The following is a 21,076-nucleotide window of genomic DNA, read 5'->3' as shown; positions in this document are numbered from 1 at the left end:
TTGGCATGTAAAACATGTATAATACCTTTCAGTAGCTGATGGTGTTTCCTCTCTGAAGTTTGGTCCTTCCCCATCTTTTGAACGGTTACTCTTCACAGACACAGAGCTGGATACATGTAAACTGAAATAAATAAATAGATAAATAAATCTGATGATGAATAAATCTTTTGGTGATTTCATATTTTCCAGATTTGAGATGATCAAAATAGCATCTTGAGCTTCAATTGAGGCAACAACATATTTGTGTAAACATACACGTGTCACGTCTGTTTTGGGTCTTTGAAAATGACTGTGACAAGGTGCTGTAGCGCCTGTAAACTTGAGAATGGAGGGCATACAGGTGCCGTCCAAATACTCTTGTACAAAAAACAAAGTGATTGACACAAGGCAATTCACCAAGTCATAGTCCCGTGTAGGGCTGTTGCAGTGAAGGAATTTCCCGTGTGGCAGTTTTGAGTAGATCAATAGCGTAATGTGTGGTATTATCGCTAATTATTTATTTTTTATTTATTGATTTATATTTATTTCTTAACTTATTTATTACTATATAAATAAGTGTTACGATGTGGTCAGCAGGCATGAAAACGAGGACATAATCAGTACACAATCGAAAATAAACAGAGCATTGAAACAGGAAGTAAAGTAAAAAGAACAGAATGTCAAAATAAAGATCCATATAACAGAACATAAACCTGACAATAAGCTTGTTGGGCTACTGTTGTACGTATAACAATTAGTTCTGATCCTTGAATCTGACTGGAAAAGAGGCTTCCTGCTGATATTTTCCCACAGTATCAGCATTGCTTGTCTCTGCACCTTCTAGACCTGTGGTCTCAAACTGCCGGCACGCGGGCCATTAGCTCTAATACTAGATATATTTATGGAGATGAGAAATAAAAACCCGCCCTGTACATCTATGATCAGCTGTTTTGCTGAGCTTTTGATTTCGGGGCATGCGAGTTCCCGAACATAATGCATGATGGGATACACTTAGACTCGAATAGCGCTCCGAAGCGGTGTTCAATATAGTGTGGGTATAGTGTGTGTTAAGGGCACAGCACTTGGGCATTTTTAAGACATGGGACAGTCTTGCGCACTTACTTCCTGTTGCGTACACGTGCTCTCAAGTGGCCAAGACCGCAAGTGTGGGTATTTAGACAGGGCTTCAGCCGACAGCCCTCGAATCGCTTTCACGGTACTTTGAAGCCATACGTCACAGTCACATGGCGTCGGACAAAATTTCTTTCTAACCAGCATGCACTGTTTCAAGTCAGCCGCCGATTGGTCTGCACAGCGCTGCATGAAGTCGAACAAGCCTAATGTGTCATGTTTTAATTGCCTGTTTTAGTCATGTGTTCCTCAGTTCTGTTTTCTCATTGGTTCTGTCTTGATTGTTCTCAGGTGTTCCTTGTTTGGTTATTAGTCCTTGTGTATAAATAGCCCTCATGTCTCCATTTTATCTTGTCTAGCTTTGTTTGTGTAACCTTCTTTTGGTGAGTTTCATGTTTCTAGCCAAGCTCGTATTCACAGTTATGTTGTTTATTGTCAAGTTTTTTTTTTTTTTGTTCACTTTGTTCCAATAAACTGCACATGTGTTCTTCAAGCTTACCTTCAGTTGGAATTTGTTACAACACAGCATTAAAGCTCATTCTGATTTACTCTTCTCAGAGTCTGACTCCCATGAGTCTGATCTTTCAATTATGACACAAAGAACACTGAACTGCAGGAGGTTTGCCTATCTCATTTATTTTTATGTTCTACTGTAAATAAATATAGGTGTGGACTTTTCTTTCTCACAACTATGGATGAAGGTAAAGTAAATGCGTTAGTTTGCCTGATGCCTTTTGAAGCTGAATTAAGCTACAGACAGTACATTAGAGAGAGAAGCAGCTTACAAGACATTTTTCTTTGATTCATATTAACCAAGTTACTACATGTACCACAGTAAAGAAATTAGCTAACACAATGCTGTGATGTAAAATACCTGATGAAATGCCTTTCAGTAGCTGATGGTGTTTCTTCCCTGAAGTTTGGTCCTTCCCCATCTTTTGAACGGTTACTCTTCACAGAAACGGAGCTGGACACATCTGAGTCTGATCTTACACTAATGACACAAACGACAGAGTAAAGAACCTTGCACAAGTCCAAAATTCTCGTCCGAAGTTTTCGCATGTTAAAAAATAAATACGACCTCACGTTGTGTCAATCACATTTACACACTGCCTCTGAAACTTTCGTCCGTCATTAAAAAAATAAATAAATAAAAAATTGGGTTAATTTTTTTTTTTTTTTTTTTTTTTTGCATCAGCAACAAACATTGAGGTGTTTGACAATTCAGAGCCACCGTACAAATGAACGCCAAAATCCGGAAGGGCGTCAAGTTGATCCACTTCGTCTCGCAGCACAAAGCACTATGACAAACAAAGTGTGGAATATATAGAAACGGAATATAAAGACAGATTGTGGCAGAAAAGCAAAGCATCAAACTGAGCCACTGACATCCTGAAGTAAACTTTGAACCGCTACAGATTATCCCACAGCTCCTTGATAAGGAGCTGAAACTCTCCTTCCTCTCTATGCAATCACAGAATTGGATGGACCCAAATATTTCCTTTCATTTTCTATTTTTAAGAAAAGAGAGAACAACAAAATCATTCTCACTGCTTGAAGACAAAGTTTTGTTTTGTTTTTTTTCCGCAGCGGTTTAATTAATACGCATCAGACTCAGTGTGCAAGGTTTCTGTGCATGATGAATTTTTAGGATGAGGAATATGAAAATTTTGGACTCAGTGTGCAAGCACCTTAAGGAGAAAAAAATTATTTTACTACAGTAGGCTCTTTAGTAAGATTTTTTTTGTAATTAGATCCAGTATAGACATTATTCTCCCGATAAACAAGCACACAGCCTTCTTTAGAATTTTTTCTTTCTATGGCATCATTTTAAAAGAATAATTAGCTGGTGAAATGGATTTACTTGTTGTATTGTTAATTAAAGCTATCGTGAGCATTGTAATGTTTAAAGCAGATAACTTCAGTAAACGTCAGTAGACCAGAAAGATTTTAAAATGAGCAGTTCATTCATAAAACCATAAGATCTTTGAGGAAATACAAACCAGAAGACAAAAGACAACGAGTGCAGCGCTGAAAAGGGGCGAAGCTACATAAGGTCTGCAGCCAGTAAGTGTAGAGGGTGAAAGAGAGACAACAACCAGCAGAAGCATCTTACGAGATACATCATCATCTGTGATTTTTCATTTTATTTAGTCATTTATCACATATACTGCATCTGAGAAATTAACAAATGAAACACTGTTACAAAAAAATACATGAAATACCTTTCAGTAGCTGATGGTGTTTCCTCACTGAAGTTTGGTCCCCCGCCTTTTGAATGATCACTCTTCACAGACACAGAGCTGGACAAGTCTGATCTTTCACTAATAACACAAAGAGCAGAGAGAAAATATGCTTTACTACAGGATGTTCCAGTGTTTATCTGCAAAACTGTGTAAGTTTCCTTAAAAAAAAAATTAGAAAAATGTATCTTGATTTTATTAGTGAAATATTCTCAATATTTTTTATACAACACTGAACCACAATTTTATTAATAAAATATACACACTATTTTTAATTATCACCTTAATTTTTTTAATAAAAATTTTAAGACTGAAGATTCATTTTTTAAAGGGATACACACTCAGTGCTGAGGTTCAGTGCGGCTGCATCTAGAATTTAAACACTCAGAACAGAGAGACTCTTGGGATTCATGGGTTTATCTGAAGGTGTGTTGCAACAAGTTGGAGCAACTAGGCTCACGTTCACTCTGTAAGTAGTCCATGTTGCTGTTATGTCGCTAGCTACCTTATTATTGTTTACTTTCATACACTAGGCATACTGCTCAGAAGTTTGGTTTCAGTAAGATTTTTTCAATGTTTTAGGAAAAGCCTCTTCTGCTCACCAAGGCTGCATTTAACAAAATTTGTTTTACTGTTTTGTTTTATTTGTTTTACGGTTTGCCAGTTTGGACATTCAAGCGATTAGACAATCGAATGTGTATTATTATATCGAGCTACCTACCGGGCTGGCGCATCTGCATTGTGGCACGAACACTCAAACAAGTAGCTGCGCAAAACGTGAAGATCACGCACACAGAGAGGAACGCAGAAACTAGTTGTCAGCGCTGTCCTCTGTCCTGTGATTTATCACTAAAGTAGCTTAGAAACTCAAAACTTATTATAGCATATATTTTTTCTACTTTTGAAGGAACTATTTACAACCCACAGCTTCACAATTAATAGAGAGATGGTATGACTAATTCACACACGCAATCGCTCTCATTACATACTGGTATACTATGCTAATTTATCTTTATCTGATTTACAGTGTTATGAACCATAGATAAAATAACTGCTGATAGTGAGCTGTTATGTCAGATCACTCTTTCAATAGGAAAAAATATCCCACCTTAAATAGTCAATCATATTTACAGTACAAACCTTGTCAGTGAACTATGAGGGCAAAAACACAGAAACAAAATAATCGTTCATTAATCGTAATCGAGGTAAAATGTTCAATTAATCGAGGTTTTGATTTTGGGCCATAATCGCCCAGCCCTAATTATTTATATTATTAATTAAATACAGAATTGCTCTGCATTTGTCCTTCTTAAGACTAAAGATGGATAGATGTATTCATGTTTGTTCAGTTGCCTAATGTCTTTCCATGATGATTTTATGCTCCCTATTGTCTGTGTAAAACTGTTTTGCTGGGAAGAAGCTTCAAATTGTATAAGACATTGTCTACTTTATTGTTTTATTTATAAAGTTCTAACACATAAACCACATGTGAGAAATTAGCTAAAATAACCTTGGCATGTAAAACATGTATAATACCTTTCAGTAGCTGATGGTGTTTCCTCTCTGAAGTTTGGTCCTTCCCCATCTTTTGAATGGTTACTCTTCACAGACACAGAGCTGGACACATCTGAGTCTGATCTTACACTAATGACACAAAGAACAGAGAGTAAAGGTCCTCGTACACGTCTGAAGTTTTAGCAGGTTAAAAAAATAAATACAACCTCACGTTGTGTTAATCACGTTTACAAACTTCCTCTAAAACTTTTGTTTCTCATAAAAAAACTCGGATCGGGTTCGATTTTCTGCGTTTTTCGAATCTGTAGCAAGCATTTTGAGAGGTGTTTTGACAACTCAGAGCCACCGTACCAGTACGTTTTTTATCAGTTTTATTTTGATAAACATGACAATATATAACATTGTGACTACATGAAATGAGCTTTAATTGTTATAAAAATAGATTTGTGAGAATTAGTGGAACCTAAGGCGTTAGAATAAATCCAAAACACACGTGATCATTGTCATGCGGTGAATGCGGTGATGTGACATTTGAACCGAGGCTTCGGAGCAAAGCCACTTTATTGAGTATTTCCATTTTATGCAACTTTACACATTTATTAATAGTAAATTAATAATTAATACATTTAAGATCATCATGTTTGCAGCGAACAATATAGATCAGACCTAATGGAATAATAATAATAGTATTACACTATCTGAATTGAAATATATATATTGTACGTTTTAATGGATCATGCTACAAACATAATGATCACACATGATGCATTGCTGTGTCCGTTATTGCATAATTCCTACTTTTGGACACTTTTGCTTTAACATACAACACTGCAAAAACAAGCTGTTATATTTTGTTATATTGTTCAACATTCCCAATTTTTCTGATGCATGACCTTAATTTAATTTCATATGTTGGTATTAATTCAGTGTTTATAATGCTAATACTAGATCTTTTAAAGAATTTTAACCCAAACTGACTGGGTTTGTAGAGAGCAAAGGTTTTGTGAACAAAGTGGAAGACTTAAACACAAAGTCTGTAAAATAAACTGTTAAAAGGATTTGATGATCACTAGTGATTTTATTATGTGTATGTATTTTATTCTGTGTTTTCATCATTCAGGTTGGATTTCAGCTTTAATGTACGTTTTTTTTAACAAAGCAGCTGATATTGCCATAGAAACTAGTGGACCGCCGACTCGCTTTCACCGCAAAATGGCGGAAACGCAGGGCGGCTGCTGGGCGCCGGTGTTGCAATGGAACTAGGGCTGTGAATCTTTGGGTAGACAGTGACTCAATTCAATTCACGATTCATAGGTATTCGATTCGATTTTTGAACGATTTTTGAACGATTCAGAACGATTCGATACGAGACGATTCACATTAAAATTTGATGCAATTCGATAAATTTGATTTGATTCTGCATTTTAATATGCATTCATAGGGTTATTGAAATGTTTCCCTCAATGTGTCTTAGTCAGGGTGTGAATTACACAGCGGTCTTCAGGTGGTCAGAGATTAAGGGCAAAAAACAAACAAACAAACAAAACCTTTTGTCCATTGTTAATGTTAGTTCATGTTAGTTCTTAATGAGGCTACATAACTTTATTTTAATAGCCTATAAATATTGGCATTTGTGGAAATCTACATAAGCCAAAACTTTAAAAGGGCTTTAAAACTATTGTTAGGCCTAGTTCATATATAGTTCACTAGTGGAGGATAGTGTTAAAGGCTACACAACCTTATTAAAGTGTTCCAGGTACATTAAACATTCTAATGCTTAAATGGAGAGACCACCCTAGAATATCATGCACTTTCCCAACTAATCCTAAACGAACTTTTCTTCACGGAATAGTAAGAAAAGCCCTCTTTGTCCTTTATATACGGAGCATTTTCCTTACGATGATTCTGAAAGAAAACACGCTGGGTTTCTACTGTTGCTATAGTAACGAACACAACTTTAATGCGCATATGATTGATAAACCTCGCGCTCTTATGTCAGTGTTGTTAATGTTGTAGTTATTTCAGCAGTTTCCTTCGTGCATTCAGTTTAACGGCATTAAGTTCATAATTTCATTTATCGTTCATTGAACTGTGAGTATGCATTTAGACACTTACATTATGTGTTTGCTCCGTCCATGCAATAAATGCGCGCCTTGAAATTGCTCTGGTAATGAATGACCCATTTCCTTAAAACTAAAGTATTTTATCTTATCGAAAATAACGGCGACGTTTTCACGCAATAAAAGCGTTTTATTTCAACTGTAGTGACCACGCAATGACTTGGCAGCTTTATCAATGGCTTGAGCTGTTTGACTCAGAACTATTGCGGTCTTAAAAGAGAGCTGTCATCTGCTCATGTGAATAGTAGTGACCGATCAGGATTTGTAATCGATGCATCGAGAAAACGAGTGAATCGTTACACCCCTAAATGGAACGTTCTATTGAGTGTCGCTTCTTGTTAGTGTATATCAAAGTTATTCTATAGTCTTTGGTGTATATTCTTTGGTTGCTTCCAGCCGCAGCCGATGTCGAACACACCTACTCTTTCTGTTCAATCACGTGCGTGATTCACTTTGCGTATCGGAATGTTCGAACCTCCAAATCTCACTTTATGAGTAGGTTTTCATTCAGACATATTCAGTTACATTTTTTTAAAAACCCAGTCATACAAGTAATATGAAGAATACAAATTATTACAGGAAAATAAAATATTTGCCATATGCAATTCCTATATGTGTACAATTATTCTTCTGTTACATCATATCGATACTGGCATTAAATGCCACAGTGTAATGGGTAAATTAATTTATCACAGAGATAAATTCAACACACACGCACTAGGCTTTTATTTGAGCACCTAACATGAAACTGTGGTGGCTGCTTCATCCGACGAAGCTTGTTTCACAGATTTTTGGCTGCTTTATTTTTACTAAACACCAGATGCCACTGTTTTCGACACTTTTGAAGCTTTGAACCTTTTCCCCAGTCAATGAGGGGAAAGCCATTCATTTGCCCATCACTACCTCGTACAGCCACTCTTTATAAGCTGCGCTGGATGACTCAGCCGACAGCCCTCGAATCGCTCTCACGGTACTTTGAAGCCATACGTCACAGTCACGTGGCCTTGGGCAAAATTTCTTTCTAACCAGCATGCACTGTTTCAAGTCAGCCGCCGATTGGTCTGCACAGCGCTGCATGAAGTCGAACAAGCCTAATGTGTCATGTTTTAATTGGCTGTTTTAGTCATGTGTTCCTCAGTTCTGTTTTCTCATTGGTTCTGTCCTGATTGTTCTCAGGTGTTCCTTGTTTGGTCATTAGTCCTTGTGTATAAATAGCCCTCATGTCTCCATTTTATCTTGTCTAGCTTTGTTTGTGTAACCTTCTTTTGGCGAGTTTCATGTTTCTAGCCAAGCTCATATTCACAGTTATGTTGTTTATTGTTAAGTTTAGTTTTTTTTTTTTTGTTCACTTTGTTCCAATAAACTGCACATGTGTTCTTCAAGCTTACCTTCAGTTGGAATTTGTTACAACACAGCATTAAAGCTCATTCTGATTTACTCTTCTCAGAGTCTGACTCCCGTGAGTCTGATCTTTCACTTATGACACAAAGAGCAAAGAGGAAAAAAAACAACACTGAACTACAGGAGGTTTATCTCATTTTTATGTTCTATTGTAAAAAAAAAATATATCTGTGGATTTTTCCTTCTCACAACTATGGATGGATTTAAAGTAAATGTGTTAGTTTGCCTGATGCCTTTTCAAAGCTGAATTAAAGGGTCATGAAACCCCAGAACGCTTTTTTTTTTTTTTTTGAGCTGTGAACAGATATGTATAGGCTGCACATCATTGAAAACAATAAAGGTACTCATTTTTTGCATTTTTCAAAGCGATTTCTGTCTTCCGGTTTGAAAAGCAAAGTCGGAGCAACATCACAAAATCTGACGTCATCGTGTACTACCGGCAAGATCTGGAGTGCTGGTTGGCTCCAGTATGGGCTGGTCGAACATGCTGACGTTTCTGAACAATTTCTGCATTTATTCATGACATAAAGCTCATTCAATCCAATCACTGCACTGTAGTATGCATAAGATTATAATTGCGGTATTATGCATGAGGAAGTATCACTTCTCTTGCCTCTGTCTCTATTGTTGTCATTCAGAGACATGGGTCGTAGTAGGTGCTCGTTTCTTCAGTGCTACAACACAAAAATGCGTTTTCCTGCGATGCGACCAGAGCAGAAGTTTGGGTGCGTTTGGATTGTTTTGCTGTAATCTACCACAGCGCAAATGGAAAATATGTTCGCATGAGATCGCATTACAGCGGAGAATTCAAATGTCACAAAAGTGCTGTTCATTCACCTCTGCGTTCGAACATGTGATGCGGTCACAACTGGAGTTTGAATACGAACACATTAAAAATACAATTGTTACACGCGGAGCACGCATATGATCCGTTTCAGCGTGGAGCTCCACAATGAGTTTAACAACACTAGCCACATGGATCATAGCTCATATACAGAACAAAGTATCAGTGTTTAAAGTTTTTATAGACATATTTCACATATTCTCCTGCACCAAACATGAACCAGCACGGTGTATGCACACATATTTCATCAAGTCTTCTTCAAATGAAATTTATGTGCAAACTGGACACTGATACAGTGGTGTAGCCTATCTGAACACGATGACACGATTATTCTAATAGACAAAAGACTGATTTAGATTGAAAAATGGACAAAAAATAAACTATGTCTTTATTCTTTCTGTGTTAAACTACATGTCGTTTATCATGAGACTGTACTGCTTGTAAACGTAATGAAAGTATTATTAGCCTTTTAAATATTCTTTCGCATTTCTCCTGTGTGCTTTGGAGTTTGTTGTCTTTTTTCTCCCTGCTCATATATTAATTTTCATTATTCTGTATAATGAGTGTGATGTAGGTCTGTGCTTCATTGGTTGTTCTCTCCTCTCTTCCCCCCCTCTACACTCCCATTTTTCCAGAGCTTTACACGCCCATTTTCACAGAGTTTTTAAGCTCTGAGGTGGGGGGGGGAGGGGGGGTCATGACCCTTTAAGCTACAGACAGTGCATTAGAGAGAGAAGCAGCTTATAAGACATTTTTCTTTGATTCATATTAACCAAGTTACTATATGTACCACAGTAAAGAAATTAGCTAACACAATGCTGTGATGTAAAATACCTGATGAAATGCCTTTCAGTAGCTGATGGTGTTTCTTCCCTGAAGTTTGGTCCTTCCCCATCTTTTGAACGGTTACTCTTCACAGAAACGGAGCTGGACACATCTGAGTCTGATCTTACACTAATGACACAAACGACACAAACGACAGAGTAAAGAACCTTGCACACTCAGTCCAAAATTCTCGTCTGAAGTTTTCACACGTTAAAAAATAAATATGACCTCACGTTGTGTCAATCACATTTACACACTGCCTCTGAAATTTTCGTCTGTCATAAAAAAATTCGGGTTCAATTTTCTGCATTTTTTGCATCAGCAACAAACATTGAGGTGTTTCACAGTTCAGAGCCACCGTACAAGCGAACGCCAAAATCCAGAACGGCGTCTGACAAGTTGATCCACTTCGTCTTGCAGCACAAAGCACTGTATGACAAACAAAGTGTGGAATATATAGACAGATTGTGGCAGAAAAGCAAAGAATCAAACTGAGCCACTGACATCCTGAAGTAAACTTTGAATTGCTTGGGATTATCCCACAGCTTCTTGATAAGGAGGTGAAACTCTCCTTCCTCTCTATGCAATCTCCGGATTGGATGGACCCAAATATTTCCTTTTTCTCTTTTTAAGAAAAGAGAGAATAACAAAATCATTCCCACTGCTTTAAGACTACGTTTTGTATTGTTTTGTGAGTTTTTTGCAACAAATTAATTGATAGGCATCAGATTCGGTTTGCAAGGTGATTGCTGTGCGTGACTAATTTTTAGGATGATGAATATGAAAAAACACAAACACAAATTTCGGACTCTGTGCAAGGACCTTAAAGAGAAAAAATAATTTTACTACAGTAGGCTCTTTAGTAAGTTTTTTTTTTTGTAATTAAATCCAGTATAGACATTATTCTCCCGATAAACAAGCACACAGCCTTCTTTAGAATTTTTTCTTTCTATGGCATCATTTTAAAAGAATAATTAGCTGGTGAAATGGATTTACTTGTTGTATTGTTAATTAAAGCTATCATGAGCATTGTAATGTTTAAAGCAGATAACTTCAGTAAACGTCAGTAGACCGGGGAGATTTTAAAATGAGCAGTTCATTCATAAAACCATAAGATCTTTGAGGAAATACAAACCAGAAGAAAAAAAGACAACGAGTGCAGCGCTGAAAAGGGGCGAAGCTACATAAGGTCTGCAGCCAGTAAGTGTAGAGGGTGAAAGAGAGACAACAACCAGCAGAAGCATCTTACGAGATACATCATCATCTGTGATTTTTCATTTTTTTTAGTCATTTATCACATATACTGCATCTGAGAAATTAACAAATGAAACACTGTTACAAAAAAATACATGAAATACCTTTCAGTAGCTGATGGTGTTTCTTCACTGAAGTTTGGTCCCCCGCCTTTTGAACGATCACTCTTCACAGACACAGAGCTGGACAAGTCTGATCTTTCACTAATAACACAAAGAGCAGAGAGAAAATATGCTTTACTACAGGATGTTCAAGTGTTTATCTGCAAAACTGTGTAAGTTTCCTTAAAATAAATTAGAAAAAATGTATCTCGATTTTATTAGTTAAATATTCTCAATATTTTCTATACAACACTGAACCACAATTTTATTAATAAAATATACACACTATTTTTCATTATCACCTTAATTTTTTTAATAAAAATTTTTAGACTGAAGATTCATTTTTTAAAGGGATACACACTCAGTGATGAGGTTCAGTGCGGCTGCATCTAGAATTTAAACACTCAGAACAGAGAGACTCTTGGGATTCATGGGTTTATCTGAAGGTGTGTTGCAACAAGTTGGAGCAACTAGGTTCACGTTCACTCTGTAAGTAGTCCATGTTGCTGTTATGTCGCTAGCTACCTTATTATCGTTTACTTTCATACACTAGGCATACTGCTCAGAAGTTTGGTTTCAGTAAGATTTTTTCAATGTTTTTGGAAAAGTTTCTTCTGCTCACCAAGGCTGCATTTGTTTTAACAAAAATAACATAAAAGTGGTATATATTTTAATATATTATTACAATTTAATATATCTGTTTTCTATTTGAATATGTTTTGAAATGTAATTTATTCCTATGATATTACTAGTTAAAATGGTTGTGCTGCTTAATGAAGTGTGGAGGTAGTTTTTTTTTTTTCAGGATTCTTTGCTAAATAGATCAAAAACATCAAAAGAACAGCATTTACTTTAAACAGAAATTTTGTGTAACATTTTCTGATTAATTTAATGCATCCTTGCTAAATAAAAGTATTGTTTGCTTAAAAAAAAATTAAAAAATAACTTTTGAGTGCCAGTATATTTCTTATGATGAATTACGATGAAGGTGGTTTAACTGGTTTAACCTCTCTCCCTCTCTCTTACACACACACACTCTAGAAGACCTAATGGTAGAGATGTTGTTGGCTGCAGTAATCAATCATACAGTTCTGAATAATAAATGAGAGTATCACTTTAATTTAAAAAAAATTAATTTGATTTTATTTTTTTTATAATTACTTTAAGTGAATGGTATTAAGTTTACCAGATGAGCAAACAACACAAGGAAAGAACTTCAATGCCATTCATCACTCTCTCTCTCTCTCTCTCTCTCTTTCTTTAGGTCTTGTAGTCACTGCTTTTTTAGGGAATAATGCAGTTTATTATAAATGATTTATCCGTACACATTTTTTTTTAAAAGAAAGTGCCCTCATAATCTTTAATCAAAATAACCTCCCTTCCCCTCAATGACATCTCTTCTCTGATGACATGTGCACTGGGGAGAGATGGGGACGATAGAAATAGTGCAATATTTCTTTGTCATTACAATTGTTCTAAAACAGTTTAAAATGGTCTAAAACGATTTTGAATTTGGACTCCACTGTATATCTGGTCTCAACTATTGGAAACAAGTATTACTGTATAGTACTACCTTTCACTAACTACTAATGTTGGAAAAACACATGACATACCTTTCAATAGCTGATGGTGTTTCTTCACTGAAGTTTGGTCCACCACCTTTTGAGTGGTCACTCGTCACAGACACGGAGTCTGAGCTTTCACTAAGGACAAAGAGCAGAAGGAAAAAACACTTTACTACAGGAGGATCCTCTGCCTCAATGAAGACATTTGATGTTCCAAATGGTAATTAAATAGAGTTTAACTAAAACTATATGAATTATTATTTCTATCTTAACCACAGACATTAACTTTGGACACACTAGTTATCTTTTGCTGTGTTTGACATTTGATTCACCAAAAGTTCATAATTTTTTCACTCCACAGAGATTCAATTGGATTGAAACAGGCTGTTTGTTCTAGAATTAGTGTAAAACATTAGGAAGTTCTAAACTAAAGTTTTGCACACAACAATAGTGAGAGAAGCACTCTTTGTTAAGGTTTTGTTCCTCACAGGAAAAACCTGAAACTCCAGTAGTGTTTAAAATGATTGTGTGAAAACAGCTGCAGTCTTACCTCTGTTTCTCTGAGAGACTCATCTTAGAGAGAGAGTCCTTTCCTCGCTCCTCTGACATTACTGCAGCTAAACAACCAGTGCAGACATATCAGCACTGGTTTGTGAAAACAGTCAGCTCAACATGACCTGGAGATGACAATATGTTACAGAGATGTTACAAACAAATATACTGCCATGTAGTGCATCAAAATGGTGTTTTATATAAGGGATAATTCACGACCAGCTGTGCATTAAATGATTTTAAAGCACAACGTGGAGGCAAAGAACCACATGGGATATTCACAGGATTTTTGAAAATTACTATACAAATCTATAAGGAACCAAATACAACCAGCTCACAGGAAATAAATTTATTTTTAGAATCACTTGACTTACCCTATAAGTCGTTATTACGTATTATTACATTCAGAAATAATACCGGTAAATAAAACGAAGCGTTAACACATGCACGTGACGTCACAGTCGACCGATATGACTGCGGTTACGCCCACTGAGTGGCAAAAGACTGAGTGGCAGCATTGGTTTTCAGCGTGAATGCCGCGAAAAACACACAAAACACATCCAAAACGTAAAAGAGCTTTGCGACTGACTGTACAAATAGCTTTGACACAAAATCTGAGGTATATTTTAACAGACTGCTGAAAGATACAGAAAAAAAGTAAATGGATTATTGCAATTCACAGAAACAGCTGGACTCCAGGCAAAGAAACATGCACTGTAAAAAATGAATGTGATTTTTACGGTAAAATATTGTAAAAACGCTATGGAAAAAAATTGTAAATGGGTTAACAGTAAGTTCCAGTACTATATACGGGGAAAAACTGTAAAAGCTATTACCAGACATTTTATGTAATTTTCACAGTAAAATGCTGTAAATTTTACAATTTTTAGAAGTAAAAAAGAACAAATCAATGTATAATTTACAGTCAAAAACTGTAAACTGATATTCCCACAATTCCCTGTGTGACACTCCACATTTGAAAGTATTTTGTTTAAATAATCATGTTTCTTAATAGTTTTTGTTATCAGTTATGTACATTAGAGTTTTATGTTACTTCTTCTGTTGTTTAATGAATGTTTATTGCATTACTTAAGTGTTGTGGGTTACCATGATTGTGTTTTGCGTTTGCGTGAATCACTCTGTGCACCTTCTTTATATTAGTATATACTTCAGCTCGTGTAAAAGCTATTTGTGATGAACTCTGATTCTTCATGTGGCTTTGTCATTTACCACCTGCATTATAATGGTGGTTGTCAGTATATGTTAAAGCTACAAAACAGATTTTAATAGTAGCGTGCATTGTTTTATTGCATTGAATTTACTGGTTTACATTCAAATTTTCTTGTTTGTAAATTACAGTTTTATACTGTAAAATTTACAGTTTGTTCTGTAAATGTGTTTACAGTTTTTTTGTATTTTTTAAAAAATTATTCTGGCAACCACAGCTGCCAAAATTATTTTGTAAAAACTACGGAATTTTTTTTACAGTGTGGATTTGCAGTTATCATTTTGTGTCAAAATGTTGGATTTTGAGGTAAAATCATACCTTATATATTGTATTGTTATATATTGTGTTAACAAATCATCAATTAAACATTTACCATCTTATATTCTGCATAATTGGGTGTTTTTAAATAAACACTGACAAAAACTACAAGTTTGAAGGCTGGATGATATGACGATGTATAACATTGATAAAATTATCTACTCGGATTTAGACCTACCTATATTGTAGTTACATAAAATATTCACAGGCAGATTTGCTTTATGTATTTCCCCGGCGTCGAAATCAGGCACATATAAATGTCAGGAAACATGATTCCTGGCTGCATGCCAATATCCATGGATTAGGTTTCTTTGACAAGTTGTAAGAAACACATTCGAGCCCAACCTTTAGTGTAATCGTTTGTTTTACTCGCGTTTTCGCAGTTTCCTCTATTAAATCCAGTCATGCAGCAGCTTCTTTTGCCACTCAGTCCAGCTGAGGGAGCGCGTTCCGGCGGGAAAGTGACGTCGATGCATACCCTCTAACATGGTGTTAACATTAAACTCTATAAACATAGCTATTGGCTATTTTAGTTCACCTCACTCCACAACAAATCTTTTAAATTTAATGGTATTCAGAACAGAACAAGAATGAAAAACAGGCTTATAAATGGCTAAACAAGCCAAGCGAAAGTGAAAGTAACGTGTTCTCCTACCTCTCTCATCCGGCACGAATCTAAATGTTTGTTGTTTGATGCTAAACTGTTATTTATTATTTAAACTTTACTTTATACTTAACGCGCGTTCCAATATCGATAGAAAACAAATCATCCTCCTCATGAGCAAAAATGCGCTTGTCAACGCCACATTGGAGCGGTGCTCACACATAACGGTACGGACTGTAGGCCTACTAGGACAATTTAAATTGAGCAGTGTAAATTTTTAAATGTTTATTTGACTGTACTATATTTTGATAATGCTGATAAGGCTGCGATGTCACGATTAATTTGTACATTGAGAAAAATAAACATAGCCTACATCGAATATAATTTATTTCTGTGTGAACCAAAATATTATATACAACAGATAATTATTATTAATATTAATTATGTTTGACATAAACTAACATTCACTATGGAGTTTATCTTTATCTCTGAAGGTCTGATTAAAAATACTTTCGATTTCGCATTATCAAAAAACAACCGCCCAAAATGAAAAAGGAAAACCCTTCTGAAACGTATTATTCGTTTACAATAACCCTTTCGAATAAACTTCATGTTTTAACTTTCATCGCCTCTAAAATATATATTCGTCCAAGTTAATTTCTAGCAGCTTCTACGTTAGCAGGCCTATAATACTTCCGGAATAAAACAGGTATAGTTTAACTTCAAGTTTTAAATTACGGTTACATAAACAGTACAAAACCAATACTAGCCTATATTTCCCAAAATAACTGTAATCAAGAAAGTTAAAACTTACTTGAAGTCTGAAGAGAATTTAGACTTTAATTTCTTTTCTGCCATACACAATGTTCGCTTGTCGCATGGTACGAGTCCAAATCAAAGTCCAGTATCTGGTGGAAAAGATTTCTCACCTGTCTGTAAACTTTGTTAACGATTAATGGCGTGGATTGCTCAATATGACATCCTTCTTTTCCATAAAACTACCATGAACACATTTAGGCTATCTGCTATTGTGGAGTTATCTGTGACGCGCGAACACATTCATGTAGTGTTGCCAACTTCAGAGAGAAAATGTGATTTAGCTACTACAGGATGTTAAAGTGTGCATCTGCACTCGCTCTCTCTAGTCCTCAGACATGAGCACACGTCATTTGGAACACAAAAAAGCATGAAGCGCTTCAAGGACACATGAATCGAGCGGGAACTGATTTCAACACAGACAACTTGAGAGGTCAACAATCTATACTTGCAACAGAACACATTATTGGAGTAGTGGAGGAATGGCGCGCAGTAGTCAAGACCGTCAAAAACACTACTAACGCTTCATGAAAACGTCTAGAAACACTGTTAAGAGATTATTAGTTTATCGCTAAAAATATTAGTATACATAGACATCAGTGTTTATATGCAAATAAACCTTTATCCCGGTACTTCTGTGATCATTTAAATATTTGTAATGATATCACGTCAGCCGAGATCCATATTTGGCTCCTTTCATTATAACATGCATACACAAACACACAAAGTATTCCAGAGGTAGGCCTATACATATTCAGACAAGTCCATGTGAATTATAAAATAAAATAAAAAATAAATAAAAAACAGCTTCTTTTTTTATGGCACATTAGACAGCAATAAAGATAGGCTGAGATTTACCAGATGCCAGTCAGGCTCATGACAGGTGGTCACCGAACTTGCCCCAGAGCACCAGAAATAATGATACGGTGTGGTTGAAAATACTGTTTGTAAAGCTTTCACATGCAGCCTACCTAAACATGATGTAACGGTCACTTAGAGCATTTACAATAATTTGTGGTAGATTGTGAACTGCGCATGTGCATTGAGTGTGTGCGTCTGTAAGAGAACGTGAACGGTGAGCAGGAGAAGAGATAACCGCTCTATCGACTTTTCCCTTTTATTTTCCTTTTTCTATTTGTGACCTAAGTTGAATGTTTATTTGGATCCTTTTCTCTCACTCATCCCCATGTATGCGGACGAGTGTGACGATGTACAAGTCATTTTATTAAACCCGGGGAAAATACACGCCAGCTCTCGCCTCACGTGCATCATTTCCTCGAGCTCTACACATTTGTTTTTCTGGGCAACAACATTTCAACTCTGCGTTACAATGACAACTCTCTTTGGGTCAGCGGCAGCGCCAACGCACGTGTGAATGTCCTGGTATGATTTCGTCAAAGGTTTAACAGACACAGTCGTTGTCATTTAGGAATAATATCGCGTTGGTGTTTTTAATCAAGATAACGATTTTTTTTTACCCGCCCCCTGTAATTCGCACCCTGTCAGCTATACTCCAGATTATCTTTATTAGCATAAACGCATTAGGTTTTATGAACTCGCAACACGAAGAAACTTTTTTTAATCTTTTTCTTTACTGTCGGTAATGAGTGGATTTTTTTTTTTAACACTTTCGGTTTCATTTCTTTGCTCCTCATACTGCCTGTCACGTGACTTTTTGAAATTCTCATTCTCAAATCTACTGGTATAGACTAGCCTACTGTAATGGCATTATGAGAAAAGCTGTTTTAAAGGCAAGGGGTGATCACATAGGTTATTAATTTGATTTAATATAAATTAGTTAATAAAATCTATTATTATTATTATTTTAAATATCCTTAAGTGAAAACGGCAGAACTCTGTTGTTGTAATGGTATAAATTTGAATTTGTCCCAGACGTTGACAAACAAAAACAGGATATGTTCTTCTGCAAGAAGGTATACGTTGCAGGTCTATAGCAAAGAATGTACACGAACAAGAAGCGACACTCAATAGAACGTTCCATTGCAACACCGGCGCCCAGCAGCAGCCCTGCGTTTCCGCCATTTTGTGGTGAAAGCGCACAATGAAATTAATTTACTATTAATAAATGTGTAAAGTTGCATAAAATGGAAATACTCAATAAAGTAGGCTAACTACGTTACCTCAGATGGTTGACTGGTTCGGTTCCACAACTGGCAAAATAAAACATATATAAGACAATACAACATTTACTGTAGGATCCATACAATTTACTGATGGCTTAATCTAAAAAACTGTTCTATTGCGATTCTGATTTGGCAGTGAAATTCGCCGATTTTGGGTGCGTAAGATGTGAATGATTCTATGGTCCAGTTAGTGTTTTCACCCCATAATGGCGGCCGCTCTACCGGAGCGCCATCTAGTGGCTGTTACCCAAAAAGTATCAGAGTGTCTCCTCTTGGGTTCTATACTCTTTGTCTATAGTGTGATTTCGTGTTTTGTATATATATAGGCTACAGTATACAGTATATTTTTTTATCAACATTTTTATAATTTCTATGTACATGTGTATATAAGTTTTATTTAAATTACTACTTAAATATATGATAATGAGTTTACACTGAACAGTTCAGCTACATGAGAGTAGAGTTACCGTGACGACTGCAGTGCACCCTCAGTTAACAAAGAGCAAACAAAACAACTAACTCTTGTCTCTCTCTCATTTACTTGGTTAAATTAATTAAATTCCATACCAAACTGTAATTTACGTTTTAATTTCTAAATAATTAGTTTCAATTGATTATTTATTTTATTAATAATTAAGACACTTTTGTCACAAAAGTTTACTCATGTATCACTTACCTGAAATACTCACCTGAGTTGTTTAATGTTACCTGAGATACTTACCTGAATTCAGCCAGTTGTGTGTAAGTTAAGAATTAGGGCATTTCTGTTCAGAGGTTGATAGACAATCAATACTGAGTGTTCGCCGGCCGAACCGATTAATTGATTGTAATATTAATTCAGCTACATTAAGTTAATTTGATTAACCGATTCAAATATTTATAATTAATTATAACGAGTTATGATTAATTATTCATATTTCTTTTGAGCTAATTTGCTACAATGAAGAGTTAAAAAGGTTTCAGGAAATCCAGTTCAAGTTTCTCCTAAAACAAATTACACTCTTGGAGCTCCACCTAGTGGCTATGAGTAGAAACATGGCAGAAATAATAATGAGTAGGCCTACTGTTAAAGTTTGTCTATCAGATCAAACTACACAGATGTAAATAATCGAGACCACAAAAGGTTTCAACTCACAATCTGAGCTGCTAGTGTATCACATGAACTCTGTCAATCACATTTAACTGCTATATGAATTGTATCATTTAAGGGCATTAAAAAAGAGAAAAATCACTCTTCACTCTGTTGTAAAACTAAATCTTTATTAAAAGTCACCTGTTTCCCCTGAGATTCATTTCAATGGTGCAACAGAAATGACAGTTTATGAAATCATTCTAGGGCATGTATTTGACCTAACCCCATCACTGTTTAACATCGAGATCTTCTGGAAAGATCCGGTAACCCTTTGAGAATCAGATTGAATGTCTTGAAATTGCTTTCATACACACTTTAAAGACAAACAATGCTTCTAAACTAAGTCATGTATGGGACACATGATGCAAAGGCTAAATTTGATTTCATTTTATAATGCTTGTATACCAGATGAAACTGTGGTGGAATATTTTAGGTGGACAGATGTGTGTCAATTGGGACGCACCCATTTACAGTATTTCAGCATCAATTCATATACTAATAAACGGGATAAAAGGACAGATGCATTTAGTCTGAATAGGAAGTGAGTGTCACCTGAAATAAGTGTGCATAATAAGTCCATAAACCCCTCTATTGTGAATAGTTCAGGTATTATTCACAATAGTGTTATTTCAGGTACCAGCTGTCTATTGCTCTGTTAATGAAGTTTGTTTACCCAGCGATCCCATCTCTCCTCTTTGAATGTCACTGAAGCACTCGTTCCTGCACTGTTAGATGGGAGTAATTGTTGTTTTTGGTGTGCTTCATATTTTTAATTTGTGTTTCAGAGATCCAAAGACCGAATTACGGATAACATTTGGAGGAGAAGTGCTCTCTCAGCCGGTTCTGCATTATTTTTCTCATGACTATCGTCCGTTTAATGATCTTTTAGTGTTTAATAGCATTTTTATTGTTAGATTGTTTTTTAAAAATATTTAAAATAAATACGCTGTTTCAAAAACAGTTGTTGAGGGGTTAAACTAAAAAATATAATGTTAGTTTACATATTTTAAGCTTAATATTGGCATTTTAGATTTTTTAGCATTTTAATTGTTAAATATAGTTAAATTTTGTGATTTAAATTTTTGTGATTTAAATTTAAGTTTGTGATATAAAGGGGGTCAGCTTAAGTAATATGATGTCCGTTCACATATTGTAGACTATTTTAGCCACATATGTATAGTATCTTGTTTCAACTTGGTGAGCTTGTTTTACATTTAATGTCGGTATGAATCTATTGCATATTGAGTAAACAACACTGCACTGATTTCCAAGAGAAAAGCGTCAGTTCCGCAATGACCTGCAGG

The 21,076-nt window shown here is 35.7% G+C and overlaps 1 protein-coding gene across 1 annotated transcript in view; it reads right to left on the bottom strand.

Annotated features, from left to right (window-relative positions):
- Positions 1-16,772, bottom strand: part of LOC127499620 (uncharacterized) — a 259,187-nt gene extending 242,415 nt beyond the window's left edge. The window contains exons 1-9 of the mRNA XM_051870016.1: positions 16,495-16,772; positions 13,529-13,655; positions 13,027-13,116; positions 11,417-11,515; positions 10,068-10,187; positions 4,890-4,997; positions 3,336-3,434; positions 1,985-2,104; positions 26-121 (exon numbers count right to left, since the gene is read on the bottom strand). Coding sequence (XP_051725976.1) covers positions 26-121; positions 1,985-2,104; positions 3,336-3,434; positions 4,890-4,997; positions 10,068-10,187; positions 11,417-11,515; positions 13,027-13,116; positions 13,529-13,587 — 791 coding nt within the window. The 5' untranslated portion in view covers positions 13,588-13,655; positions 16,495-16,772. The remainder of the gene's footprint in view (positions 1-25; positions 122-1,984; positions 2,105-3,335; positions 3,435-4,889; positions 4,998-10,067; positions 10,188-11,416; positions 11,516-13,026; positions 13,117-13,528; positions 13,656-16,494) is intronic.
- Positions 16,773-21,076: the final 4,304 nt, after the last annotated feature.

This window comes from Ctenopharyngodon idella, chromosome 18, assembly GCF_019924925.1.
Source record: "Ctenopharyngodon idella isolate HZGC_01 chromosome 18, HZGC01, whole genome shotgun sequence".
NCBI classification, from domain to species: domain Eukaryota; kingdom Metazoa; phylum Chordata; class Actinopteri; order Cypriniformes; family Xenocyprididae; genus Ctenopharyngodon; species Ctenopharyngodon idella.
Note: the sequence above shows the minus strand (reverse complement) of the source record. Positions and strands in the feature narration are given on the sequence as shown.